The following is a 27,216-nucleotide window of genomic DNA, read 5'->3' on the forward strand; positions in this document are numbered from 1 at the left end:
CTGATCCACTGTAGTAACTGCTTAGAAAACACTGCTAGCCAAGTGAACTAAAACTATTAGAAAAAACCTTTATTTACACTGAGGAGCATGCAGCAGGGCCCTCCCCCCACCACGCACACACCCACACCAACTTGTCCCATCTTTACATCAGATGGGGACCTCGCTGCTGCTCCTCATCTCTCAGTGCTCTATCCGGACCACCATGACCGTCACGTTGTCCGCTGACCCTCGCTGCACTGCCTTGTTGGCCAGTCTGTTACAGGCAGCTTCGTATCTAGCATCTGCTTCCTGCTTCCCTTCTCTTTTCTGGATGTTCTTATCCTATTGGGATAAGAGAAAGACAACACTGATTGCTCCCAGCAAAGCACAGCAGTGCAGGCACGTGGTTATTTCTGAGTACAGGGAAGCAAACTAAATAAGGACAGGCATCAAGAGAGCAGCCTCTGGCAGAAGTACATCTCCGCACCACCTGCTCATTGTTCAGCTAATTAATCTGGAGGGAGCAAGTCACATATGATTTCACAGCTCCTGCACTGACAAATGAATGCATAAGAAACCCAGCCCCCAAGATGCCTTCTCCATACCTCCAGGCAGGACACAATGAAGTTCACAGCTTCTTCTGGCGTAAAGACTTTAAAGAGGCCATCACACGCTATCAGGATGAACCTGGAAGTCAGACAGGTTACGAGAATGAAGCTTTGACTCCCCACCTAAAGCCAAGTCCCTCTGCACTTTTTTTTTCCCCCTTTACATGAGTATCCATGTTTCAATCCAAAGACACAATGCAAAAAAGCTCATCTGAAAACTCCCCAGAAGCACCAGGAGGCTTCTCAGCATCAACAACTCAGGGGGCTGAGGCAGTTCAGAGTACAAGCCAACAGTTAGATGAGCCACGTCAGACCTACATCAGGACATCCTGGGAGGCTGACTGACACACACAATTAAGTAAGGCCATATAATATGTCCCTATGCCTTGCTGGGAAGCTGCACCATTTCTCTAGGAACAGCTCCCAGATCCTTTCATTCACGTTTGCCCTGCTAAGAAGCCAAGTGCAAGGAAATAGAGCAACACAGCTTAATATCTTAAGTGCAGTCCTTTACAATGCTGTGCTCCTGGCGTAAACACAAGGGATGCAAAACCCCAGGGGAGGAGAGCTATCTATCTCTCAGCTCCCAATGGGAAGAAGAAAACAGCTTGCTGCACACTTCCTCTCCTGCACAGGAGCTTGCACTAACCAGGAGCCCCAGACACAGTCACCAAACAGAAAACTACAGCCCCTCCACCACAGCAATGCACATCTTTGAAGGCAGTTTCAGATCCTGATGCTCAGAATATACCTTAAAATATTTCAGTAGATTGCTTGCTACAGAATTTTAATCCCACAAGAAGCAGAAGCATGGGGTCACCCACTTGCCTCTGAGAGCATTCAGGGCTGTACCGACCTGAATGGAATTTATCATCATCAATCATTTGCTGGAAAATTATCTCAAATCTTCAAAAATCAGAGCTGAATGCAATGGTGTATTTGGGCACCACAGCTTCTAGGAACACCGCTTGGGCAGCACAGGGATCCAAGGATTCAAGCCTTAACCATCTGCTTGAAGACAGGTGCACAAGCTTAGAGCATAAAGAGAGGATGAGGCCTGTGTGTGTTATCGCCACAGTGAGGCTGGTTTCTCCAACAGGAGCCTTCAGTGTCTTGGCAGTGAGACAGCAGCACTGTCCCACTGCACTGGTAAGGAACAGGAGCAGAGGGACATCAGCAGCAAGAGCATCCTTTAATTCTGGGCGATTAGCCTCAAGTGCCTTAGCTCTGGCAGCAGCTTGCGTTGCTGCTGAGCAGAGAGCCAGGACAGAGCAGCCTCCTCATGAGCAGGCACGATTTACCTGTCATTGTGTGTGAGCTGGCAGCGTTTGATATCTGGCACAGAGATTACACCACAGCGCTTGTACTGGCCGTCCCCAATGGAGCGGGAAACCTCCAGGACTCCCAGCACTCTTCCATCCCTGCACAAGGAGAAAAAATGCTGAGTCTCCTCTATGTACACACATCTTGCTCTTCTCCATCAGCCATTCAGATACCTCACACAAAACCAAACCCACTTCCCCAGCAAGTTCAAATCTTGCCTTTCAAGCCTCTATCCTATTCCGCGTGTTTCCCAGTCTTTTGCACAAAGAAATGGAGAGAGGAAGGAAAAAATGAAGTCAGGAGAATTCAAGGTGTTTTCTCTCTGCCTTAACTCAAGTCCTGCTCAGCCTAGCAAGCCAGGGAAGTAAGAGTTACGCCAGCTCCTGGAGGCAGAGGACTGAATTTACAGGCTGTGTTTAAGAATGGTATCTAGCACACTGTGTTTCAATAGAAGACCAGAACAGCACCAGGCAGTCCCTCCTGTGCTCTGCCATTCAGGACAATTAGCCCCACACATTGGTACAGCTGCTAGCACTTAGGGGAACAAGAAGCACAGCCATGAGGACAGATACTGTGCCCTCTCAAACACTCTCCCTCATGCCAGATAAGGAGGGAGAGTTGGTGCTGCAAGTAGCAAGTGAACTCTGCTCAGTGCCACGGTGTGCTGCAAGTGCAGCTTAACAGTCAAGCCAAGTTCTGCAGCTCAAGTTTAAGTATGCTGATGTTATGCTGTCAGGCTTTCAGGCATGGATAACTTCCTATCTTCGCAGCACATTTTAAGTCCGTGGGAAACCAGCACTCATCAGCCAACTGAACCAGGCCACTGACTCCTCAGATATCTGAGGGATCACTCATAGGCTGAAAATTACCTCTAGGCTCTCACTAGCAGGTATGCAAAGCTCCAGAAACTCTACATCCAGAGTCGAGCCAGCATTTAGGTTTGTTCACTTACTACCTTCAGGACTTACCTGACATTTCCCCCCGCTTTCTGTATCCGCATACGTTCCTCATACTGGGTGGGGTTGTGCTCCTTGCTGAGGCTTAAGGCTGCATGCTTCTGGCTCTCTTCATTGTAACGACACAGAATAGCCTGTGCTGACAAAAGAACCTTGTGAGTAAACACCTAAACTGTAGTAAGAACTTATTGAGAAAGCTTTAAGTTTGCACTTGAGGCTTTCTACATATATAAAAGAAAAGCTAGCTTAAATGTTGAAAGGTTCTGTGATCTCTGGCATGGAGTACAGAAGGATTGCAGTATTTCCCCACAGCACTTGCCTGCAAGTAATACAGGCAACAGAACTTACCCTGCAGAGCTAGCAAGCTTGCAGAGGAACCAAGATGCCAACAGTGGGCATCTCTGTTCTGCTTACCCGGCTGTCGCCGAGGTTGGCGATGTAGAGAATATTGTCAACAGCCAGGACACATGTAGCTGTGGAGCCATCCTTCCATGCAGGCTTTCTGAGGAAACAACAGTGAGATTACCAAGGAGAAAAACTGTTGAGAAGTTGCTGACAGTGCGTCTGGGGACTCTCATACAGTGACATTCAGCAGCCAGCAAGCTGCATTAAGCTACACCTGCAAGCAGCTAAGAAAAAAAACCAAAAACCAGGATGGCCAGGGCTGCAACTGAGTTACCATCCTTTTGCCTTTCTTTCCCTTCCTTTTCTCATCATACTCTTCCTGCCCACTTCAGTCCTCACCTTCACCTCAGCAGTAACATCAATTGCTTGGTCATATTCCTGGTATTTTACTTGCTGTAGTAAAGCTTGTATCCCTGGAGCTCTAGGTAAGCTGAGAAGCGGTTCTTACATTACAGCTGCCACTTGAGTATTTCCCATAATGAAGCCCAGCTTGAACACCATTCTTCACTGAAATTAGGTTTGAGACTGATTTCTGGACATATTTTGACCATTTTTTCCTGAATTTGAAGGTTCAGCTGAAAATATGCATGTCACCATCAACACAGCTGTTGCTACACAGGAATTCTTTGCAGTAGCTTTGTCATGTTTCTGAGCAAACAGACTACTCTGGGAGTGACACTTGTAACGGACTGAAGGAAAACTTATTATCTCTTAAGAAACAGCCAATTTTTAATTTACTTAAAATTTGCAGGGCATCTCAGAAGGAGCAGTCTCTCCAGCTGTGTCAGAAGTGTCATTAAGGAACAGACAAGAAGTGTAAAAGGCTGTGTTTGAAATACAATCGTTTTCTTACCGATTTGCACCCTACTTGCTCATAAACCACACCTGGTGTGTCAGTCTAGCAGAGACAGAACGAGACAAGAGCGTTTACACTCAAAACCCAGCAGGGAGATAGGCTGGCATTTCACCCACAAAGAATCTGTGTTTTTTAGTTTTGTTTTAAAAATTAGCAGTAGAAAAAAAAACCCAACAAGACATCCTAGCTCACACAGTATGGGATGCACCACTTCAGCAACATGCTAAGTCTTCAAAGAGAAGGCAAGCAGGATGCTCCAGTAGGTGCAGAGTGGATTCTTGGTTATGTTTTGGCTCCTTTCTTTGCCATTAGCAGGTATTTCAGCTCAAAGGGTCCTGGCAGGCTGCCTGCTGCAGGGTAAGACTAGAATGTGCTGTGACTGAGCTCAAGCAGGCAGGCACAGCCTGGCACACAGCTGTACTTGGTGTTTCACCAAGACACGACTCAAGGCATCGTCACAGGAAGCATTTACACTTACTGACTGGATGCCTGCTTTAAAAACTCTTCATCTGTATGTTTGAAGGTGTCCAAAAGGCATCTCTTCACGGTTTTCTCCACACTGACCACCTCACCTGCCAGGGAAAACAGCAACTAAGCTCCTGCTAAACCATATCCAATCCATCACGCAGAACAGATGGCAGCACGTTGGGCAGATCCTGCACACAGCAGCTGAGAGACATCCCAGGCTCACGTAACCAAAGTCTGCCTGATTACATGTGTATAGAACTTATGACAACTCCCTCTCCTTCAGTGAGATTATTTTTTACTTTTTCTTTTCTCACAAAGCAGCACTGCCAGGCCTGGCAATAGAACATCTCAGGCTTGGTAAGTAGTTCAATACTGGCTGCTTGCACTTTCATTCCAAAAAAGGCTTCCAACTCCCTTCCCCAGGAGGCAGAGTGGTCTCTGTGCACACAAGCCCATTTGGAATAAGGAACGGAAACTGCACAACTATGCACCAACAAATCCATTCCCTTAAGCAGTAGCCACAACTTCACAGCACAAAAGGTGATGATTGTCCTACAGCCCTCACTCCACTCTCTCACCTTTTGGAAATTTCTTGATCAGGTTGAGGTGCAGATTCTGTGCTGCAAACTTTGAGGCTCGGACTCCCCCATGGCCATCAAAAACAGCAAAGTATGAGACACGTGTGCTGGGAGGGAACGAGAAGGGCTGTTAGCCAGAAGGCAGGACTGAATACATTTGTTCCATAACACCCTGCCCCACCTCAGCCAGCACAAGAAATACTGCACTCTGAGGCACAAGCAGAGGTTAACAAGTTCCAAAGCTCACGCAGTCAAGGATTTTCATGGTTTACACGCATAAGCACTGAATACTTCCTTGTAACTGTCTTCTTTGCAGAAAATGAGAAGTATAATGTAGTTTATAGAATACAACTGGGCATAAAAGCAGCTAAACACTTCACCTGTCAGGTGCTGCAACTCTGCAGCACTATACAAACATCAGTCTGAGCAATCCTACAGTTCTTTGCATGGCCTAAGATTGATGCAACTGCACTACAGACAGGAAGCTTGGATCCTTCGACAAACAAAGCTCTCAGAACATGAGCTCAAGGGCTAAACACAGCATCAGGACAACACTTGAGAGCACTCCTTTAAACATAAATTACACATATATGCACATTTATATTTTATTTCCCAAGATAATTAAGCTTCTCAGGTGAGAGAGTTCTAACATTTGTTCTCTCCTCTTCAAGCACTCTGTTGCCACAGATAAGGATTTCACACTCTGTAATAACCCCAAGGCGAGGACTGATTGCTTTTAATTAAAATCAGTGTCTCGAAACATCCATGCTTCAATGAGGGTAACAGAAACTCAATATCCAGAGTTATTAGGCCCTCACAGTTCTTGTGAAGTCAGTGACTAAATTCACTGAGTACCACTGGAAGGTATTTATATATAATCTAGTTCTGTGATAAGCTCAGGAACAAGGCTAACGATTAGCTCCAGATTTCCCAATAACAAGCCCAAAAGACACATCACAAAGCAGCCTGTAAGCAAGAGCAGCAGCTGCTTAAAGCAAAAACCATCACACACCACAGGTTTTGGTGAGGCAAGCTGGAGCTCCTTCACCTCCACACCTGGCTGCCATCCACAGCTTTATCCCCTGGCTTTGGCAGTCAGGCCTCACTTACACTTGGGAGGGCAGAGGCTGGCACTCCTCAGTGATATCATTTAAGATGACGTGTGCATCCTGCATGTCTTCTCTTTCACCTTTCCTCTCTGCCACGTAGCCCTTCAATCCAAGAATGCCCACTGACCCTAAAGGAGACAAACAGACACACGCCAATCAAACTCCCTCATTGCCTCAGCTCACATCGATGGTCACTTTTCAGCTTTCACAAACACACAGCAAAGTAGGCTGTTGCAAAGCAAGGGCCATATCTGGCACCTTCTGCTGAGCATAGTGTATTTTGTAACATGAGGTCAGCAGCTACAGAAGTAGCCTGCACTGTTTTGGGGGACAGCTGTACACAAGCAGTACTGCTGGGCATCACAGGGGGCTCTTATCAAATGGTGGAGTGAGAATGAATGGCACAACTGAAACAGATTAAACAAAGCATAGCTTTAAGGCATGGGTGAGAGCAGGAAAGCAAACTCTGCTGTTTCCAGAATATGTAATTTCCTTTTCACTGAACACATCTGGTTTCCCAAAGCTGAACATAACATGTGGGAACTTGCACTGAAGTCAAATGTATTATATGTCAACACAAATAAGCCTTTCTCTCTCTCTCTGGCTTTCTCAGCAGCCACTCAAGAGAGATTTGTGGATCTGGCAAAAGAAACTGGTGCAGGTCAAGCCTTCCAGAGGCTTCACACCCAGTTCCCCTGCTGGCAGCACAACCCCTTACTCTGCAGATGCCAAGGCACTCACACTGCCCAGCTCCTGCCACTTCAGCAGACTGGTATGGAGGCCCATGTGAGGGAGGCAGAATGCCAGAGAGTTTGAGGGGCTCCTTCCTCTGCAGTCTGCTCCCCACGAGAGGCTGCAAATGCCAGCAGACTGAAGAACCAAGGCTCAGCTTTAGTCTGGATTTCCTCAGCAAAACGTCAAAAGTATAAATTGAGTACATTTGTTTTCAAACTGTCTGAAAACCTTTACAAACTTTCTTTTCCACAAGTTCTTCCCTGCCATTCTTCTCTTCCTCCTCCAAGGACTTCCTCTTCTCCCCTTTTGCATGGCTCCCTGCTGAGACCTGCTCAGGAGTGCTGGAGGCTGAAAGAGAATAAAAGCAGGCAGCTGAGGACTTCCAGCTTGGTTTTATTTGCAGGACCTCCGCAGTAAGTCCTCCTGTACTGATGCACTCTCAGGAGCACAGACTGGCATGCTCACACAGCATTAAGTGACAGGCAGCCCACATCACTATCTAACCCAGCACACACATGTGGTCACCTCGAATCACACAGCCCTCCCTCAGCCACAGTACAGCCAGGTACAGCTAGAGGGCATCTGATTCTTCCCAGGCCACAAACCATTTCCTAGCTCCTAGCCTTTATTGCAGTTGAATGTTCAGACAGTTAACATTCCAGATCAGAGCTTTGCTTGGTCTTCATTAACATTTGTATCTATGGAGTTGTGGCCACAACAACACGAGGAAGCTCACATCATTACTCTGAAGGAGCACAGTGTATTCATTATAGACTCCAGAACACAGGTCACAAACTGAAGCTGTCAATTAAAAATAGCTGCCGTGGCATCAGAATCTTCTCCCATTCCCATACATTACAGCCTCCCCCCAGGAGCTGGCAACCATCCGGCTGCACACAGAGCCCTGCCTACCAACAGTCGGGTTCTGAAGAGGCCGGAAAGGCCGGGCCAGCGGAGCCAACACAGCTGCTTACCTGCATCGCTGCTGCTGGCCGGTGGGAGGTCATCGAAGAGCAAAGAGCTTCCTTTTCCTGGAGCACAACAGAAAGGCAAAAAGCGAGCACCTTTGTCATTGTGGGGGAACAAAGCTCCGCCCGGCCCTCAGAGCGGGCACGAGTTACACAACCAAAGGCAGCCGCATTCCAACCTCCGCACGGAGGCCTCCGCAGCCCGACGCCCGCCGGAGGCACGCCGACACGGCACGAAGCGGGGCACGGCGGGGCCTTACCTGTGTCGGCGCTGCCGGCCGGCGGGAGGTCGTCGAAGAGCCGAAGCTGCCCCTGGGCCTCCTTCCCTGCAAGACACCGGAGAGGCTCGGCACGGGCGGCAGGCCCCGGCGCGGAGGGGCGGCAGCCGCACCCCCAGGGCCTCCCCTCACAGCCCCGCAACCAGGCGGCCTCCAGGCCGCGCCGCCGAGCGCTCCGGCCTCCTGCCGCCGGAAAGGCCCCGGTGGCCACCCGCAGCCCGAAGCGGCCCCGAAGCCCCGCCGGGCTCCCCCCGCCCCTCACCCTGGGCCGAGCCGCCGGGCTCGGGCAGGTCCCCGAACAGGTCCATCCACCGCGCCCGGCCCGACGCCGCCCGCCCCGCCGCCGCGCCCCGCCCCTGCCAATCAGGCCCGCGGGGCGGGGCGTCGCCGCCTGACGGCCAATGGGATGCCGCGAGAAGGCCGGAAGTCGGCGAGAAAGCGGCGCGGCGGCGGCGGAAGTGCTCCGGCGCTTATCAACGCGCCGCCGAGGGGCGGTGACGCAGCGGCGCGTTCACCAATCGCGAAGCGGAACGGCGCTGCCAATCAATACCGTTCTGGCCAACGGCGCGGCAGGGCGCCAGCCGCGTGCCCGGCTTTTGGGGGGGAAGGGGAAGCGCCCTCTGGCGGCGCCGTGAGGGAACCCACCGCCCCGCCGCCCCACCTGCCCGGCGCTCCCCGCACCCCCAGCAAAGCACGGCTCGAGGCGGCTGCGTCAATGCCACATTTATTTCAGAACCGAACAAGCCTGGCGCGCGCGGGCAGGCGGCCGGGGCCCGAAGCTCCAACACGGGGAGGAGGGGGCACGGGAGCGGGGTGGGAACGGCTGCGGTCCCGCGTGGGGCCGAGAGGATGCGGGGCTCAAGTGGGCCTCGAGCTGCGGGCCTCGAGCTGCGGGCCTCGGGCCCGGCCCTGCGGCGCGCTCTGCAGGTTGGCTGGCCTCAGGCACGCCTCGGAGCCGGGCCCACAGCCCCGCACGGCCGCCGGAGCGGTGTCTGGTTGCTGGCAGACACCGGGCCCGGCCCTGTCGGAAGGCCTCTGCCGGGAGCTGCCTTCACCCCGCGGGAGCCTCTCGCCCCCAGGCAGGAGTTGGGCCAAACTGGGATCCTACCAAGGAGGGAAACAGCCGAACGGGGGGGCGACGCGCCCGGCCACCCCCGTCCTCTGCGTCCCTGCGGGTTTACAAAGGAGCAAACGGTGTGGAGGGACGGCCTCTGCCCAGCACCGCACCGACAACACAGGGGACAGCGTGGGGACGTGCGGCGGTGGGGCCGAGATGTGGCCGTGCTGTGCAAATTAAGGTTGGCTGTGAACGCGTGACAGCGAAGCGAGACCCGGCAGGGCCTGGGGATGTGCGGGGGAAGGCGCCCGCCTTCCTGCCCGGAGCTGCATGGGCCACCCTCGGGAAGCCCTGAAGTGAAGCGCCCACGCTCGGCAAAACGACCAACGAACAGACGAGAGGAGGGACGTGAGCGATGGGTGAGGGAGTTGTTGGGGAGAAGGAGGCTGTGGGGAGCCCCGCCGGCACGGCTGAGCTGCAGCCATAGACTGAGTCATCTATGGAGGCGAGGGGAGGAAGGTGGGATTGCACTTCTGGAACGGGGGTGTGGGGTACGAAAACATCAGCTATGAAAGTAAGAAGCCCCGGCCTCTCTGCTCCGCACCATCCCCACCCCGACGCTGGTCTCTGCACTGCCCAATCACCTGCCTCAGCCCTGTTCTTCCTGCAGAAGGGGACAGCAGAGCCTTTGGGGGCGAGGGCGGTGAGGAGCTTTGGGGCTGGGATGGCTGCTCCGAATCCCGGCTCCTGGGAAGCGTTGCCAGCCAGCTTTGGGAACAGCCTGCCCAGCCTCCGTGCTCCCCCCCCATGGCGATGCCGACCTCCGCAGCTGTTTGGGAGGAGGCCCTGGGAGCAGCATGGGGACAGCCGACGTGGGCTGCATTTCAGGCACTGGACAGAAAAAGGAGCCCAAATGCAATTTCTCTCAGTGAGGCGCAACCATCCCACGGGGCTCGGGCAGTTGGCTCATCCATGTGCATGTGGGTGCCCTGGCCGCCCAAAACAGCGTGTGTCCCCCGCCAGAGGTAGATGGGGCAGGGAGGAATTGCCTCGCTTGGGAAGACGTGGTGCCTGGTCTGGTCACCGCTTCTGGGAAAAGTAGTTTAAGCGCTGGGGGGCAAAGCAGAAGGTTGAGGGAAGGATGGGGAGAGAGGGCGAGCGCACTGCAGTCGCCGTGTTTGGTCCCTTCTCTCAGAAAGGTGTCTCTGAGAGAGGGGCTGCGGTGGCCTTGGCACCAGCCCGCTGCCAAGCCTCTCCCCGGCTCAGGGGAGGCATTGTTCGGGGGCCGGGACCCAGTGTATGGGTTTTTGTGATGTAAATAGAAATAAATACTTTATAAATATAATCTTAAACTACTGACACCTGATTTTGCCCTGCCATCTTTTGTAGAAACAATAAATTAGGAAATCCCCATACCTAAACTACCACTTTCCCTTCACGTGGAAGCAATTCCTCCCGATTTCTCATCTCTGAGCTTTACGACACTGCTACCTCTGTAGATCAAAGACCAGCTTTTAACCGGATCTACCCTCCTTGCTCCCTCCTCTCCGAAAGGAACCTTTCTGGAACGTTACAGGTTGTGTGACATGAAGGCCACCCATGGGGGGACGGGCAGAAGATCACATGCACACGAGAAATCCTGCCCAGGTGGGACCGGGCGTTTGCAGCTACGAACAGAAATGAGTTTCCCCCGTGAAGGTGTAGATCGAGACGGATCCTTCCATGGAGCAGGCAGCTGGGGCAGCAGATGGTGTGAGAGATCGGATGTTAACATGGGGACTCTTGAGACAGAATCTGCTATCTTGATCCTGTTGGCAGACGGATGAGGTGGAGGGTGGTTTTCAGGTTAGATTCTCATCTGGGCTGTTCTCCTTCTGGACAGCTTGGACCTGAATTGGAAACCAATTCAGAGACAAAAGAAGTCAGAGATGAGGAAAGGGAGATCTGTGGTATCTTGGGTGCAGGCTGGTTCTTGAATCCAGCTGGAACCAGAGGGGCATGGGGTTAACAGTGCTCCTTTGCCAGGGCTCACAAATCTCTGTGCATTGGTTCCTATTCCCCTTCTGCAATTTGAGAGGATGTCAAGAACTTCTTGACATGTTCTCAAGAAGAGCAAAGGCTCAGTTGCTGCATATGGGTGCTGCTTTGAGCTCGGTCCCTGTACCAGCCACAACATAGCCCTTGGTTAAGTGGGGAGGAGTAACTCCTTACAGCTATAAAGTGGCGGAGCTGAAATTGTAATTTACATGTCCCAAACTCTGTCAGTTTAAAGCCCTTTCCATCCCAGCCTGGCTCAGCAGGCACTCCCCATGTCTGGCGAGGAAGGACAGCAGCTTGCAGCCCAGGGACAGTGCTCAGCTGCTTCCCCACCCCTTCCTACAGCCCATTCACCAAAGCACACTCCTTCTGTCACCCACTCCGTACCTTATGGACCCGGCCAGGAGGGGGTTGAAGGCATAGAGCCAGTCGTGCATGTCCTTGTCACTGCTTGCCTGCAGCAGGATGCCCCGGTGCTCCGTGCACACCGCAAACGTGTTGGGGGTCTGCTAGGGGAGAGCTTGGGGTCAGCACCTTAGCCAGGGTGTTGAGGCTCCCCGTGTGAGGCTGGCACCCACCTTCAGCATGGCCTGCTGGTCCTCACTGTACTCCACTTGGGCCTTGGAGAGGTTGAGTATGGCCCTCTCCACTGAGTCCTTGTCTGAGTTGTAGATGTAGACATATGGGCGCCTGACCACCACAAAACGCTTCACCCACCCATTGGTGTGGGGCTCCAGGAAGTGCAGGTAGCCCTTTTTGGAGACGATGGGGCTGCAGAAAGACAGAGAGGGCTGGATCAGCCATGGGACATGGGCTGCAAGGAGGTGGCTGCGGTAGAGCACTGTCACCTTTCTCCCCTAAGCCACTGGTTGCCCCCTCTGTCCCTTTAGGGGTCCCCTCCTGGCCTCTCTGGTGGCTCCTACCTGACTCGGATCTCCTGAATGTCAGGCACCAGCTGCCGCTGAGGCTCCTTCTCATCCTCAGGCCGGCGGGACGGGGACTTCTTCTGCTCTCCTTCCACCACAGGCTCCAGGTCAGGACTCTCCACCCTGGAGGAGACCTGTGGGGTTCTGGGAGGAGGAGAAAGGATACTGTTGGAGAAGGATGAAGAGCAACCATCAGGTGGGACCGTGCCTGAGCAGTACTGCCATCCTGCTCTGTGAACACTGGGGACTCAACCCGGCTTCCTGGCCACCTTCATACCTGATTTCCATGGTGTTGTAGCGTCCTTCCACCAGCGACGGGCAGGTTGAGGAGGGGGTGAGGGTGGTGACCCCGAGAGCTGACATGGAGGGGTCTCTCATCAGGGTCACAGACATTTCAGACAGCTGTGGAGGAGCGGAGGTGTGGACTGGAGTCTCTGCCCGAAGCCGGGCACAGCTCTGGCCGTGGCAGGGAGAGGAACGTGCATATGGGTGCTCTGGGAGCAGCCAGGCGAGCAGAGGGTGGCAGCAGGGCCACCCGCACACCCACCCCTGCCCTGCGAGCCCCATGTGTCCCCATGTGTCCCTCCCAGCCATCACCAGCCCTGCAGACCCCAAGTTTCTGTCACTGCCCCGGTACCTTGCTCTCGCTGGCGCTGATGCAGACATGGCTGTGGCTGTACTCGCGGTTGAAGGTGTGCGTGAGCAGGCGCAGGCACTGCGGGCAGATGAGGATGATGGTGTAGGAGGTTCCTTCTTCCACCCCACTGTCTTCCCCACCGCGTCGCTACCACCATGCCCACCCCCCTGGGAACCTCTTCTGGCTCCAGGATGGTACCTTCACGGCCAGCTCCTTCTGCCTCTCACTGGGGGTTTCGGGAGGAGAGGTCCGTCCTTCTGGGGCCCCATCAGCTGAGAGTGGGGAGGAGACGCAGGAGGTGCTTCGGGACTCGGAGTCCTCGCTGGAGCACGGGGACAGGGTCTCCAGGCCCAGCCTCTGGGTTGTCTCCAGCTTCTCACGCAGCAGCAGGTAGTGCCTGGTTTTCTCCACCTGGGTAAGGGCATCCCTGCTCAGCGCCAGGCTTCTCCCTGCTCAGCTTGGAGGCATTTTTTGGGGCACATGCTTCCCACCCCTCATTAACCCAGCTGCTTATTAGGTTTGAGTCTGCAGGCACCTGGCTAGCATCAGTGCAACAGGAACAGAGCCCCACGGCACAAAGCCAGGAGGGCTGAGAATCCTGGGTGTGTTTTGGCACCCTCTGTTGCAAAGTGTGGAATTTCAGCCCCAAGAAGCTCTTCCCAGCCCAGCATCTTACTTCTTGCAGGAGGCTGAGCTTCTCCAGCTCCCACTGATGGTCGAGGATGAGGCTGTCACTGCGGGGCCGCCAGCCAGCCAGGTTCTCTTCTCCCCGCACGTAGGCTACGGAGGTGTCCAGCACACGCCGGCGCCGCCTCTGCATGCCTTTGGGGACAAACACATGGCTCAGGGGACAGACACATGGCTCAAAGGATAGGAGCATGGCTCAGGCACTCATAGAATCACTCCCACCACAGCCCTGCAGTGAACATGCAGGGCACCCACCTGGACTGCCAGCATCCGCCACACGGCACAGGCTCAGCTCATAGACACCTGTCACACGGTTGCTGTAAGGAAAGGGGGATGTCACCTGATTCTGTTCCCAGACTCTGAGGTTTTTCCCCACATTCCAGGGCAGCACTGGGTGCTGGAAGCATTGTTTGTCCCCTCTCCTCCCTCCCAAAACCAGGAAGACTTTGGTACCTCTCTGAAGCCCGCAGGCTGCCGCTACCAAAGAGGTTGCGGATGGAGCGGGAGGCGGGGAGCTTGGCGTCTCGGGAATAGAAAACCATGCAGAAATCTTTGGTGATGACAGCAGGCTGGGTGCAGTTCTCCATCTGCAGTGGGGCGGGGAGAGAGGAGAGCAGAGGGGCTGTGTCAACGGGGTGCATGGGTTATACAGGCAGCACCCCTGTGCCCTGCAGCCCACGGAAGGCAGGAAGGGCTGGAGGAGCCCCTGCCTTTCCCCATTAATGGGCAAGGGCAGCATCCCAGTGTCCTCCCGTGCTGTGCTTGCAAGTGGGGAGCTGCCAGAGGAACACCCCTGAGGACTGCACTCCGCCAGGAAAACCACAATGGTGAGGGAACACCCATTTGTGTTATAATGGCACAGAGATGGGTCCTTGCCTCGATGTAAGCGGAGAGGGTGATGTAGATTTTCTCTCGGTATGGGGTGACACGATTGAGCAGCAATGAATTGTGCATGGAGCTGTCCCACGCTGTCTCAAACTGGTAGAAAGTCCTGCCAAGACAGAGCAGAGCCGGTGAAACAATCTCCCTGCAATCCCAGCCAGATCTCCAGCAGGGAGACACATCCCTCCCTCCCTCCCTCTGCAGCGCTGCAGCAGGCCTGCAGGAATACATGGGCATGCATGGGACATTTGGGGGGCAGCCACTCTGGGGGATGCAGGCTCAAGGCAAAGCCGAGGCAGAATGGGTGCAGCAGGAGGGAGACGGGTGCCCTCGAACTGTGCGCAGGGATTTGGGAGCAGGGGGGCTCAGCTGAGTGCAAGGCAAGGCAGGGAATGGGGAACAAAAGGACAGAGGAGGGAGCATGTCCCCAGAGATCAAGGCGAGCTGCCACCTCCAACACACCCAGGCCAGCACCCTACCACCCATCAGCACCCTGGGAGCAGCTGTCACCATTTGGACGATGACAGCCAGAGTAGGAAGGAGAGAGGATGCTCAGCGTGGAGGGACAGACCCCACCAGCGAAGTCCCCACCAGGAGATAGGGCCCAGGACTTGGAGCCTGTGGGACAGTCCCCCCTGTTCCTTGGCCACTGCCCTCTGTCCCTGCCCACTGCCTCATTCTGTGCTTTCCATCTCTGCACTGTGCACTGGGGAGTCCAGGCAGGAGCTGGGGGGTGAGCACTGGTGGGACCCCATAAAGGATGGCGCATAGCAGAGCAGTGGCCGCACTTTGGGGTCTGGACAGTACAGTAATGAGAAGGGGGAAGCAGGAGGCAGCTCTGGGTCAAGAGCACGGGGGACCCCAGCATTACCTCCCCACTGCCAGAGCACCCACACTCACAGCACACCCAAGGCCACCCCGGCCCCTTTGTGAGCACCCCCAGGCAGCCACAGCTTGGCCGTGCCAGAGTGCAGGCAGCCAGAACTGAGCTGCACTGGGGCCAAGAGCGGGGCAGGCTTCCAGCAAGGGGGGCTTTGGCTGCACCCATGGGTGCATGGCCATTGCCCCTGCCTGGGGCACCACGCTGGAGAGCAGCGAGTCACTCTCTCAGAGGTGTTGCCTATGTGAAAACTGCGTGTGAAAACAGAGTCAAAGCAAAGGATCACTTTTCAGACACAGAGCGTTTGAGAAGAGAGAGCTCCCAAGGGAGGATATAAGAGAAGAGGAGAGTAAGGGAGAGGGGGAAGAAGAGCAAAAAGCGAAGGAACGAGGCAAAGGAGAAAGAGAGAGAAGCAGGAGGGACCATTCCGAGCATGTGCACGCAAAATACCTAGTGTCATTTCCGAATGAAATGCTATAAGTGGAAGGCAACCCAGGACAAACACACACACGTACACACACAGAAAAACGAAACGTCAGAAAGCATCGTCTGGACGGAGCCATCGCGTGCCCTGCGGCAACCACTGCCCAGGATGGGGCCAACTGGGGTGCCAGGAGGAGCAGGATGGCACGAGGGTCTGCCCTGGGGCTGCTCCAGGGGCCGGGGGGAGCCCAGTGGAGCCCAACAACCATCAGAGCCCATCTCAGCACCCACACTGCAGATGGAGCTGTGCCCAAAGGGAATTCCTCACCAGGCGTGGTGGCCGTTCCTCGCTCCGCAGTGGCTGCTTCTTATGCCACTAAGCTCTGCATCTCACATGCTCACATTCCCCTGGCCCCCAAATCAGAGGCAAAAGATTGCTTAGGGAGAGCATCCCAAGGTTTAGCACTTTATGGATGTTACAGCAAGTCCTCTGCAGCCCCACACCTTCCTCTCTTAACTCTACCCTCACTGCAGGACCCCTCCAATGATCTCAGAGCAGCTTCTGCACTCCCAGGGTCTGAAAGTTGCCTGCATTAAGGCAATGAAGAAATTCCCAAGCGCCCCACTGGTGTGGGATGCTGCCAGACAGACAGACAGATGTCCTCAGTTGTGCTGAGCAGGATCAGCTTCCAGCTGCTGAGGGAACCCCGAGCCCCACTGGGTCTTGGCAGACCCCATCCCTGCTGCATCCACCTTTGCCATGTATACGTCGCACCTACACCTGAAGGAGGGCTGCACATGGCTGCAGGGTGTGCGTACATCCAGCACACGTCCCCACACAGCCTGCCATGCCGTGCCCTCCCCACACAGGGCAGGGGCAGGGGGCTGGGACCGCGTGTCCAGAGCTGGATGCCGGATAGCTGGGAGAGCAGCAGTGTGAAAAGTCAAAAAGCAAACAAAAACGGGGCGATGAGAGCGCAGGCCAGCGAGAGCGAGGAGGAGCGAGAGCACGATCCAAACAAACAGCAAAACCCGCAGGGATGGGCGGCGTGAGAGAGAGGTGCCCAGGATGCGGGGAGAGGAGGAGGGGGACGTGGAGAGGGGGCTGGAAACCCAAGTGCCGCCGGCAGCGGGACTGAGAGTGCTGAGGTGCGGGGAGAGAGGGGAGAGAGTGGAGGGGGTGGAAAAAAAAAACAATGGAAACAAATAATACCTAGGCATATCCGAATCAAGAAACTGCCTGCAAAAACACAAAACAATCACATGGTTAGTGTGGGCTCAGATGGGCAGCGGCAGCAGCGGTTTGGGAGGGAAGCAAGGAAAGGCCTTGGGCACTGCACCCCAGGGCTGCCTGGGGGCAGCAGGGTCCCGGCGGCTGCCATGGAAGGTCCAAAAGGATGCGGGAGGAGGGCAGAGCCAGGACTGCTGTCGGCGATGGAGGCGGTGGGGCGGACGATAGCAAAGCAGGGAGCGGAAGCAGCCTGGGAGGAGGGCGAAGGCAGACACCGCTCTGCCTGCCGCCATCCTTGGCCTCATGTCCCGGCAGGCGGCTGGGGTCGAAGCATGCGGGACATGGCAGGATGGAAGCGCGGGGTTGCTGCAGCGGCCCCTCGGTGTCCTGCTGGGAGCCAGCATTCTCTGTCCCCCCACTGTGTCATCCAGCACCTGCTGCCCCCGCCATGGCATCCCAGGGGGTGGTGGGTACCCCATGGCCCCAATGCATGGGGAAGGCCGTGTTCCTCTCCATCAGGCTATGCTGGGGCTGCTGAGATCAGATATGGCTGCAGCCTGGACCAGAGCAACTGCTGATGCACATCAATACAGTCCCACAAGCCTGTGTGCCTGGGTATAACATCCATGTGGCTCCCATACGCCTCAGCCACCCGGCACAAACCATCACAGCTCTGTAAGTCTGAACCCTCCTTGCCACTCTGAGGCCATCAGCCTCCTGCCTGGCCTCGCTGCTGTCCCGGTGGGTGTGACAATGTCTGACACCTGCACGCACAGACCGTGCCCAGGCGCTCCCTGCCTGCTGGCAGTGGGATGCAATGTGGCCGGGAGCTGCTCCAGCAGCACTGCAGGGTGGCACCTCACAGGCAGGGCTGTCACTGACACACCAGCCTGGGGACAAATCGCAGTGGGGAGGAGAAAAACAAAGAAAAACAAAGGGAAAGATGGTTCCACTGCCATAGTTTGCTCCTATGCCACTCAAAGCTCAGCATCAGCCCCATCATTCATTCCCTGTGCCACCAACAAACAGTCACACTCTTGACCCCACTGTCACAGTGCCCCACACTCACACGCTCCAACCACTCGATGCAGCCACATCACAGTCCGGGGGCAGCCCCCAGGACAGGTGTGAGGGACCTCGTGTCCCCCATGGCCCTGGACACACGGGGATCAGCCATCAGCATGAAGCGGCATTTCCAGCCAGTTAGCCACAACACGGGACTGAGTTGGTGACAAGGACAGCACAACGTCCTGTCACTGCCACTGAACAGGACCAGCTCCCCGTCTCCCCCAGCACTGCAATGCAAGAGAAGCATTGGCACGCACCGGTCGTCCTGTGAGGGTTGGATGTAGCCCGAGGACAGGATGTTCAGGGACAGGATGTTGGGGTCAATAAGAGATTCATCAGCTTCTGGGGTGTTCCGGATCCGACCTGCAAACAAAGCACAGGAACCCGCTCGGGTCTCTTGCCAGTATCCCTGTGTATGGTGTGCACCCCATGTCCTGCTGGCACTGTGGTGGCACCCACGGGGCAGTCACCTCTGTGCTATTGCAAGCATGATAGTAAGTGAAAAGTGAATGGGATGGGAAAAAGAAGCACAGAAGCCTCTAGAGATGTGGGGAGAATTTGGGAGAGCTCCTTTTAAATCCTGTCTGGCTTTGCTTACCCACAACCAGCTCCCGCACTTCCTTCCAGCGGATCAGGCTGCCTGTTTCATGCACCAGGGTGACGGTGATTCTCCTTTGGATGCCCTGAAAATGCCAAGGGCAAAGAGGATAGGGTGGTGTTTAACACAGCTCCTGGGCAGCTCCGGGGCAGGAGCAGGGGGGTTGAGTTCTGGGCAGGGAGTACCTGGTGGAGGAGGAAGGTCCCGTGGCATGGCATGCCTCCACGGTGATCCACCACAGCCGGGATGTAGCTGGAAGAGAGGACAGTGGTGGGACACAGCTCTGCTCATGTGCCCAAACCCACCGTGCTTCCCCAGAGGTGCCAACCACCACGCTGCCTCCCTCTCTCCTCCACCCAGGACTTACTCGCCATTGGCCTCCAGCTCACAGATCTCAAAGAAGACCATCAGGTCGTACTTGCACTGGCAGGGCCCAGCACTGGGACGAGTCATGGTGCTCAGCTTGGTGGCGGGCACTGTAGGGGGTTGGAAGCACAACTTAACTCGGAGGCAGAAAGGGGGAGGTTGCTGCTGAGGTTGGGGGCACAAGGCAGCAAGCAGGGGGACATAGAGCAGGCAGGGCCAGGGGACAAGCAAGGCCACCAGGCAGGTGGCAACAAGGCAGGAGGCAGCACGCAGCACTACCAGAGGGATGCAGCCCCATCCTGGGCACCTCATGGGCACTTCCTCCCACTCCCAAAGCAGAGCAGTGAGGGTTCAAGATGGGGCTTTTCCTGGAACACCTGACCAACTCCAGAAGGGACAGGAACAGGTCCCAAACCACACAGCACAGCTCCAGCACCAGTTCAGGGACAGCCGGATTGCTGGCTGACATGGGACCCCTGGTGCTGGAGCAGGAGGTGGGCAGGCATCACAGCAAACCACTGCACTCAGCAAAACCACAGCAACTCGGGTCTCAGCAGACGAAGGCAGCAGGGACTCATGTAGCCCCTGGGAGGTGGCCTCAGGAGCACCATGCCATCCCCATTGCTATCCTGTGCCCCCAGGGGACAGCTGCTGGCCCCGCTGCAGGCTCATGCGGGCACGAACCGGGCTTCTGCGCCTTCCTGATGGCGCGGTCCGCGGCAGGCAGGGGTGGTGGGCAGGCGGGCTCCTCCATGCCACGCCGCAGGAGGGAGGTGGCGGCGGTGGCGGCCGCCAGAGCGTGCCCGGAGAGCATGTCCAGGAGTGAGCCTGCCAGCGCGGCTGGCACTGGGCAGTGGGTGAGCCGGAGGGGGCTGGAGTGCTCTTGTGAGGAGGGAGGGAAACAAACAGAAAGGGCAACACAAAGCAAAGCGGTTACGCACAGACACTTTGGCACAAGGGAGGGATGCTGCAGGGCTGCCATGAGAGCAGGGGGAAAAGATGCTTGCAAAGGGGTTTGCATCAGCCAAACACTGAGCGAGCAGGTGCCAAAGGGCCTCCGGGTGCTCCGGAGCACGACATATTTTGTGATGTCTCTGAGGTTCTGCAGGCATGTGGCACAGGGCACTGGGAGCGGGGCATAGTGGTGGATGTGCTCTGCGACCTGGGGGCCATGGGAGAGGAGCAGGACACCATCCCCTACCTGGCTTGGAGAGTGGCATCACCCGTGGGAAGTGGCGCCGGGATGGCCTCAGCGGGCTGCAGAGAGAACAGGTGTAGATAAAAGCCACCGTGGCAGAAACGGGTCCCAACCTGGGGCCAACCACCTCCACGTACCCTTGGAGCCAGGAGTGCTGTTCCAGCCTGGGCTCGTGGCACCAGGGGAAGGCACACAGAGCCACATGTGATCCACACGCACCCACCTGAGGACGTCTTTGCAGAGGGGTGGGAAGGGGTGTTGTTGGTAGTGCCCAAACACTTCAAATACAATCGGCTGGCTCTTGATGTATTCGATGAAGGACTTGGTCACCTCCACAGCAATCTGAGAGAGAGAAAGAGCAGTTGAACACACTGTCTAGTTTGGAAAGGAATGTGATGTGCTGAGAAAGCAGGCACTGAGGAGGAAGGTGCTGCTCTAGGGATGGGCACTGGCAGCTGTGCCGGTGAGGGGTTGCCAGAGAAGAAGGTGCTCACGTTTTGGACGTGGTAGAAACCCAGTGGTGGCCCTCGCCCTGTGTTCTTCAAGGGCTCTGTTGAAAAGGCCTCGTCGTGGCGATGGATGAAGCTGCAAAGGGAAGGGAAGTCATGTGGGGACTGCAGGGCAGCACAGAGGAGCAGGAGTGGGAGAGAGGACAGGAACTTAGCCTGTTCCCAGGGCTGGGTGCTGCCACCTGGGCAGGGCTAGCATAGAAAGACACCTCACCCTGACCTGCAGCCCCCTGTGCCTGTGAAACGCCCTCCCTTGCTTTTCCCAGTGACCAAATATGTGTCCAGGCAGAGACAGAGGCTCATCCCACATCTTTTGGTTTTGCTTCCATGAAAGAGTTGTATGGAATGGAAGCAGAGTGTGGGATGAAGCTCGCAACACTATCCCTGCTTTGGGGCAACCAAGGGAGGTGAAGGCCAGAGCATAGAGGGACACAACAGCCTGGGGGGGTCACCATGATCTCACTTGAACTGGCAAAAGATATCTGCGTATTCTGCTGAGATGCTGGAGGCTTGCAGGACGGTCACTCGGAACGTGAAGATGCTGCCCAGCTTCAGGTGGTCCAGAGCTGCCTCCAGAGGCCCATCCATCGTGGACTTCTCCGGGCTGTCCAGGAGAAGGTCCTCTGGAGTCACTGTGGGGAAAGGAGAGCCCTCAGCAGGAGGAATTGTGCTGATGCTGAGCTGCTGCTGGGGACGTGGGCTTTCTGTGCTTAGAAGCCCCGCTGGATGCATGCTGGCAGCTTGCTGCTCACCTGCACAGGTGTTGTTGTTGACTTCGTCAGCGGAGGGCCCCAAGTCACTGATCTGCCCCTGGCCCTCAACGATGCGCAGCTCCTCCTGGGAGGTCCCCGAGCGAGACATCCCCACAGCGGGGCAGGACTCAGACTGGAACTGGAGGGCGATGGAGGAACGGGGCTGAGGGAGCTGCCACCATTGCAGCGCCCAGCCCGGAGACACAGCTCCTCGAGGGGCAGTGCCTGGGCAGGACGGCACCCAAGGCGGAGCAGCTGGGCACCACCCTACAGGGTGAGACGCCGTGCTCCGTGCAGCCAACCCCATCCCAGTCCCTGCTGCGGTCATACCTTCTCGAAGTGCTGATCGTCAAAGGAGATCTTCGCCGTCCCCGACTGCCGCACGCCAGAACCGTAGTCTGGGGCCTCCTCGTCGGCTGCAGGAGGAAAGCAGCAAGGTGTTGGTGGCACGCCAGGGGACACACAAGCTGAAGCAGCACCAGGGCCAGTCCCTACCTGAGATGGCCTGGACGGCCACGCGCAGGAAGCCCTTCACCTCACCCTTCTCGCTGACGATGGCCACGCGGTGCACCAGGGGCACGGGGTACAGCAGGTTGCTGAGGTAGACGAAGGCCCTGCCGGGAGGAGAAGCAACACGGGAGCGCCGTCACCGCCTCCACCCGAGCATCCCAGAGCGCGGGTGGCGGCCGCCGGCGGCCGGGTCCCATGTCCCACGTCACCGCTGCAAAGCAAAGCCATGAGGGGCAGCCAGGGCCAGCGCGGGGCGGGGAGCGGGCGAGCCGGCGTCTCTCCGGCTGTCGCGTCCTGGGGAGGGGGCAAGCTGGGCAGAGGACCGTCTTGGCGGTGACGAGCCGGAGGATGGGGGCAGGAGGTGCCGTGAGAGAGCTGGGGGTGCTGCGGAGGCAACGGGGGGCGGGCGAGGCGAGGACAGGGTGGAAAGGAGGGAGGGAAGGAGGGAGGAAGAGGCTGGCGGGAGCAAAGGAGGGGGGGGGAGGAAAAGGTCCTGGCCTGGGCATCAGAGCCTCTGCAGGTGAACCTGCTCTGGGTGGCGGTGGCTGGAGGTGGCTGGGGATGCTGTGAGGTGTGGCTGGTGGCATGCACGTGTCCCCACGCCGTGTCCCGCCTGGTGACACCGCAGGGTTCCGGTGTGACTGCTGAGCTCCCTGGGACCTCCTCCAGGTATCCGGGCTGGGCACAGGCACGTGGCATTCCTCAGTCATTTGGCTTCCGCTTGCTGCCTTCCTTGAGTCCACAGCTGGCCAGCTCAGCCTCTCCCTCCCTAGCTGGGAGCTGGTGACAGATGTTAGTCCTTTCTGACCAAGACAACATAGAGGTCCTTCCACCATTTAGAGGTCCTCATGTCCTCAGCAGGGATGGCTTGTTTCCGCTTTCCCACCCATGTGTCTCGAAATGTGACATCTTTGTGTCTTGTGGGTAGGGATCCTGAAGGCAACAGTCAGGACACATCAGCTTCAGGAGGCTTCCCAAGGCAAATGCAGACATCTTCAGGTGGCTGGCTTCCTAACCTCACAGGCATCCAAACAACATCTGAAAGGCTTTTGCAGAAAAGGCCACAGCCCTGTGTTCAAAGATTCAGCCTTGCAGAGGTGCAGAGGTTCTCCCTGCTGCTGCTGCAGCTTGGGCCAACCTCAAGCCAAGGCTTCTTCCACCCAAAAGTCCGAGGCTTTTTCCACCCAAAACAACTCCAAGAGGGGTTGAGTCACAGAGTGCAATCCCCCACCGAGCATCTCGCCCCAGCTCTTCTTGTTGGCCACCAGGGCTCAGGTAGGCATGGATTTGGGACTGCCTGCCCATGAGCAATTCTCCTGCCCCAAAATCAGTGGGCAGCCCATAAGGATGAATCCAGGGGATGGAGAAGGGAGGGAAGATGGGGAGGGAAGGACAAGAGGATGGGGAGGAGGGGGACAAGTGTGTCACTAGAGGAAGGAGGGCAGGGACACTAACCACAAGATTGGTGAGGTGCAAAGATGGCATGCTCAGACCAAAGAAAAGCCTTTCCAAAGGAAGACAAAAGTGAAATAACCCCAATTTTTGCTAAAGCTTTGGAGAGAGAGAGCCAGCAGCTAAAAAAACCAAACCAAACCAAAACAAAAAATTAAAAAAAAAAAAAAAACAAAATACCAAAAACAAACTGAAAAGAAAGAAAGAAAGAAAGAAATCAAAGACAAGGATCCAATCATATAAACCAATCAAAGCACACTTCACAAGAAATGTGGCCGGCACAGCTGCTGCGTGGGGAGCCAAACCCGGGGCAGACTCAAAAGAAGTCGGGAGAGCCCGAGGGAACGACCTGGGGGACTGCAGAGGTTTGCTTGGCAGGTCGGTGGGTTTGGTTTTGAGGTGCCCCCGAGAGTTTTGGTTTTGGTTTTTGGAAAAAAAAAAAAGGAAAAAAAAAAAAAGGAAAAAAGAAAAAAGAAAAAATAAAGGAAAAAAAAAAGGGTGGAAGAACCCAGCTCTTTCGGTCTGAGGCTGCAGGGCTCTTACCCCACCTCCTCCCTCTCTGCCTGTGCCGCTGCATCTCCTCCTCGCACCCCAGACTTGGACACGGTAAGGGAGAAGCAGCCCCAGCATGGTGGGGGGGTCTGCCTTTGGCGGACCCCCATGGTCCCAGGAATGGGGGCTCCGAGTGCTGCTCAGAGCACACATCCCTTGCCTCTTGGGAAGCCTTCTGCAGTGAAGCCAGGGGGCCAGCATCATCCTGCCTGCGTCACGAGGGTGTTTTGGGATGGGCGGATTGCGACAGTTTGAAGGCACAGTTGGAGCCCAAAAACCCACCCTGATTTCTCCAAGCCAGGAGTGACCAAGCCCAGGACTGTCCTGGCATACAGGGAGGAGAAATTAAGGCTCTTTTCCCTTCCTGTTCTTGCAGCTTGGGTCTCTATGCGCCCTTTCTGAGTATCCCCTGTGCTTGTAGCTGCCAGCCCATGGAGATGATCCCAAGCAGTGCGTGGGGCACAGAGAAAGCACCACTTCCCAAAGCATTCTCCTCCCCCTGCTGATCCCAAGCTCATCTCACTCACATGGCTCCCCCTGAGTCCCACCAGATGGTGCCAGGGTTCACAGCGACCGGCACAGCCCCATTTTTCCCTGCTGCACTGGGACAGCTGCAAAACTTGTGGCCTATGCATCGCTAGGACAAAAGCACAGAGCCTCACACTCATGGTGTCACACCTGTGGTCCTCACTACGACTGGCAGGTGGCCCCCTGGGAACGGAAACCCGAGTGCAGGTCCTGTGGCACTCAGGGAGACCTCACGTTTTTGGGGGCTGCCCAAAGCAGGGGTCTCGCGCTCACCCTGGTCCCTTGCTGCTGTGTTTGTCACAGCCCTACCTCGGTGGCCCCGACCCGCCGGCCACCCCTGCGCCCACGGGACGCCCTGGAGGTGGGGGTCGTGCCAGAAAGCAGTTCCCTCATGCGAAAGAGCTAGTTCCTTCCCAGCATGCTCTCCTAAAACCTCACCAACCTTCCTACTAAACTGAACAGGGGGGAGCGGTCGTAAAACGGATCCCGGCCATCACACAGCGGGCACTCCGGAAAGATGTCTTCCTCCAGGTCCTCCGCCTCCTCCTCCTCCTCCTCCTGCCCCTCGTGCTGCTCGTCAGCAGGCTCGGTGATGTCGGAGTCGGGGTTCGAGAAGGTAGGGGAGGGGGTGAGATCAGCCATGCGCTCGCTCATGCATGTGTTGAAAAGAGGAGAGCTGTTGCAGCCAGAGATATCTGAACTAAGGTTAGTACAACAAGATAGAAGACAGGTTAACACCAGCTGTTCCAAACAGAGAGAGCAAGAATAGGGATTTTGCTTTTTTTTTTTTTTTTTTTTTTTTTTGGCTTGGTTTGTTTTCTGCTCAAACCAAGGGATGTCAGGAAATAGAGACTTGCCCATCCGGTGCGTCTCTAAAGGAAGCCACCAATGGCTGTCGGCTATAAAATGTGGGAAAAAAAGAGAGACCCAACAAACTGGTGCAAACATGGGGATTCCCGGCGCTGGCTTTGCAGGCAGCACAGCGCAGCGGGACAGAACACACAACACAAGGCTGGGGGGACACCCCACCACCCACCCAGAGGGAAATCCAACTGCCGGTGCCGCTGTGGCACGAGGTGAGGCCTCCAAGGCACGCACATCCGTGTGTCCTTGTTGGGCCACCCGTCCTCACTGCCGGCACCGTGCAGGAAGCACATGGAGACGCACGGCACGGGTGGCACAGACAGACGCTTGGACACGGACGCCTACAGATGTGCACACACACACAGAGGCGGTGGGCACGGCGGCACCGGTGCTCCACCGGTGGCTGACAACCCCTGCCTGGTGGCACCGCTTCACGGGAGGCCGGAGGGGACCGGCTGCGGCGTGGGCCATGGCGACGATGAGCCAGATCTGCCTGACAGCAGCTCTGCCCCAGGGGGACGCCGTGCCTCCAGGCTGCACATCGAAGGAGCCAAAGCGCTCACCTGCCAACCAGCCTGAACCATGGGAAGCGGTCGTAGAAGGGATCTCCGCCGGTCACCACGTTGTCGCAGTCCTCGATGACGCTCGAAGGCACTTCTGCTGCACGGTCGTACATTTCGCGCATCAAGTCCAGGCGCTGCCTGCAGATGTGGGCACACAAGGGGCAGTGGTGAGAAATCAGGCTGGGGCTGGCAGAACCCTCTTGCTGAGCCTGCCCAGTGCAGACATCCCTCCCTACCTGAGCTTCTCCAGGGTCCAGTAATGCGTTGCCCCGTTCTTCTGGTCCTGCACCTCCACGGCCACAATGGTGCGGGGAAACGGCCGCTTCTCCCGGTCCTTGGCAGCATCGGGAGGCAGCAGGTCAGGAGGGAGAGGTGAATACAGCGTGTCTGTCAGGAGGACGAACTGAAACTGCACCTGGAAGGAGGCAGAGAAGAATGGTGATCCGGCCATGAAGACCACAGTGCCATCAGCCTGGGCTCTCGCCATCACCGCATCACTATGTGGGTACATGCACAGATGCACAACAGGGATGTGCTGGAGCTGCTTGCTCAGGGCTCTCTCCCCATAGATCCCTGCCACCACACAGGTCTGTGCTCACTTGCTGTGGCAGCAAGCAGGAACACCACATGTCCCCCCAAAACCCAAGCAATAAGCGCCTAGCAACACCATGATGGTGAGAGCCACCACTCGCATTCAGCACCCACCTTTTTCTTCAGCTCCACACTGATGGCATTAGCTTCCTTGAGGAAGATGGCATTGCCCCAGAGCAGGTCACGAAGGGAGGTGAACTGGTACCACTTCCACTTCCTGAAGGCCCAGAGGGCGAGCTCAAACTCCCGCTCCGTCCACTGCACTGTGGGAAGGACACAGAGGGATGCTCACCACACACATCCTGATGCTGAGGCTGGGAGAAGGATGCAGCATGAGGTGTCTGGGTGTACTGCTTTTCTTCCCATGGAAAGCATCCAGGCCCTACTGCAACACCTGCTTTGCCATGGGGAGAAGGAGGATTGGAAGGGCATGGAGTGCAGCAGTGGGCAAACTCATTGCAAAATTCCTCCCAATTACTTCATACTGGCTCCCCGAGGCTCTGCAGCCAGATGTCGCAATGGAGTTCTTTGGTTTTCATTCTAAAATCCTTCCTCCTACCAGTTTTCTGTATGTTTTTTTATTAATGACTCCTCTAATGAGCTGACAAGAGAGAGGTGAAGTTGAGGCTGCTTGGAGCACAC

At 56.2% G+C, this 27,216-nt stretch overlaps 2 protein-coding genes across 33 annotated transcripts in view; both read right to left on the reverse strand.

Annotated features, from left to right (window-relative positions):
• Positions 1-39: 39 nt before the first annotated feature.
• ILKAP (ILK associated serine/threonine phosphatase) lies at positions 40-8,631 on the reverse strand. Of its 2 annotated transcripts, XM_031596502.2 has the most exons (12): positions 8,526-8,631; positions 8,246-8,311; positions 7,992-8,048; positions 7,246-7,365; positions 6,284-6,410; positions 5,174-5,280; positions 4,606-4,699; positions 3,281-3,368; positions 2,879-3,000; positions 1,889-2,008; positions 585-666; positions 40-321 (listed from the first exon to the last, which is right to left on the reverse strand). In XM_031596502.2, the coding sequence occupies exons 1-12, from the start codon at positions 8,569-8,571 to the stop codon at positions 181-183; spliced, it is 1,170 nt and encodes a 389-aa protein (XP_031452362.1). In that variant the 5' UTR covers positions 8,572-8,631; the 3' UTR covers positions 40-180. The 2 variants fall into 2 exon arrangements, with proteins under 2 accessions (XP_031452362.1, XP_090003206.1); XM_090147080.1 differs by lacking the exons at positions 7,246-7,365; positions 7,992-8,048; positions 8,246-8,311; positions 8,526-8,631 and adding an exon at positions 7,024-7,239.
• A 340-nt stretch (positions 8,632-8,971) lies between these two features.
• The window catches only part of KIF1A (kinesin family member 1A), a 32,550-nt gene continuing 14,305 nt past the window's right edge, over positions 8,972-27,216 (reverse strand). For 3 of the 31 annotated variants that reach the window (XM_090147094.1, XM_090147091.1, XM_090147082.1), the window contains 27 exons: positions 26,689-26,837; positions 26,220-26,398; positions 25,984-26,121; positions 24,999-25,256; positions 22,010-22,128; positions 21,845-21,930; positions 21,515-21,653; positions 21,226-21,394; positions 20,748-20,838; positions 20,477-20,595; positions 20,257-20,312; positions 19,057-19,165; positions 18,875-18,941; positions 18,690-18,774; positions 18,349-18,454; positions 17,006-17,032; positions 14,484-14,598; positions 14,061-14,194; positions 13,863-13,924; positions 13,597-13,742; positions 13,119-13,331; positions 12,921-12,998; positions 12,561-12,739; positions 12,281-12,448; positions 11,936-12,128; positions 11,745-11,866; positions 8,972-11,209 (listed from right to left, as the gene is read on the reverse strand). In XM_090147094.1, coding sequence (XP_090003220.1) covers positions 11,167-11,209; positions 11,745-11,866; positions 11,936-12,128; positions 12,281-12,448; positions 12,561-12,739; positions 12,921-12,998; positions 13,119-13,331; positions 13,597-13,742; positions 13,863-13,924; positions 14,061-14,194; positions 14,484-14,598; positions 17,006-17,032; positions 18,349-18,454; positions 18,690-18,774; positions 18,875-18,941; positions 19,057-19,165; positions 20,257-20,312; positions 20,477-20,595; positions 20,748-20,838; positions 21,226-21,394; positions 21,515-21,653; positions 21,845-21,930; positions 22,010-22,128; positions 24,999-25,256; positions 25,984-26,121; positions 26,220-26,398; positions 26,689-26,837 — 3,350 coding nt within the window. In that variant the 3' untranslated portion in view covers positions 8,972-11,166. Of the gene's footprint in view, positions 11,210-11,744; positions 11,867-11,935; positions 12,129-12,280; positions 12,449-12,560; positions 12,740-12,920; positions 12,999-13,118; positions 13,332-13,596; positions 13,743-13,862; positions 13,925-14,060; positions 14,195-14,483; positions 14,599-15,819; positions 15,844-17,005; positions 17,033-18,348; positions 18,455-18,689; positions 18,775-18,874; positions 18,942-19,056; positions 19,166-20,256; positions 20,313-20,476; positions 20,596-20,747; positions 20,839-21,225; positions 21,395-21,514; positions 21,654-21,844; positions 21,931-22,009; positions 22,129-24,998; positions 25,257-25,983; positions 26,122-26,219; positions 26,399-26,688; positions 26,838-27,216 lie in introns of all 31 variants that reach the window. The other 28 variants (XM_090147108.1, XM_090147105.1, XM_090147101.1 and 25 more) reach the window with 18 other exon arrangements.

This window comes from Phasianus colchicus, chromosome 10, assembly GCF_987193195.1.
Source record: "Phasianus colchicus chromosome 10, bPhaCol1.hap1.1, whole genome shotgun sequence".
Lineage (NCBI taxonomy): Eukaryota > Metazoa > Chordata > Aves > Galliformes > Phasianidae > Phasianus > Phasianus colchicus.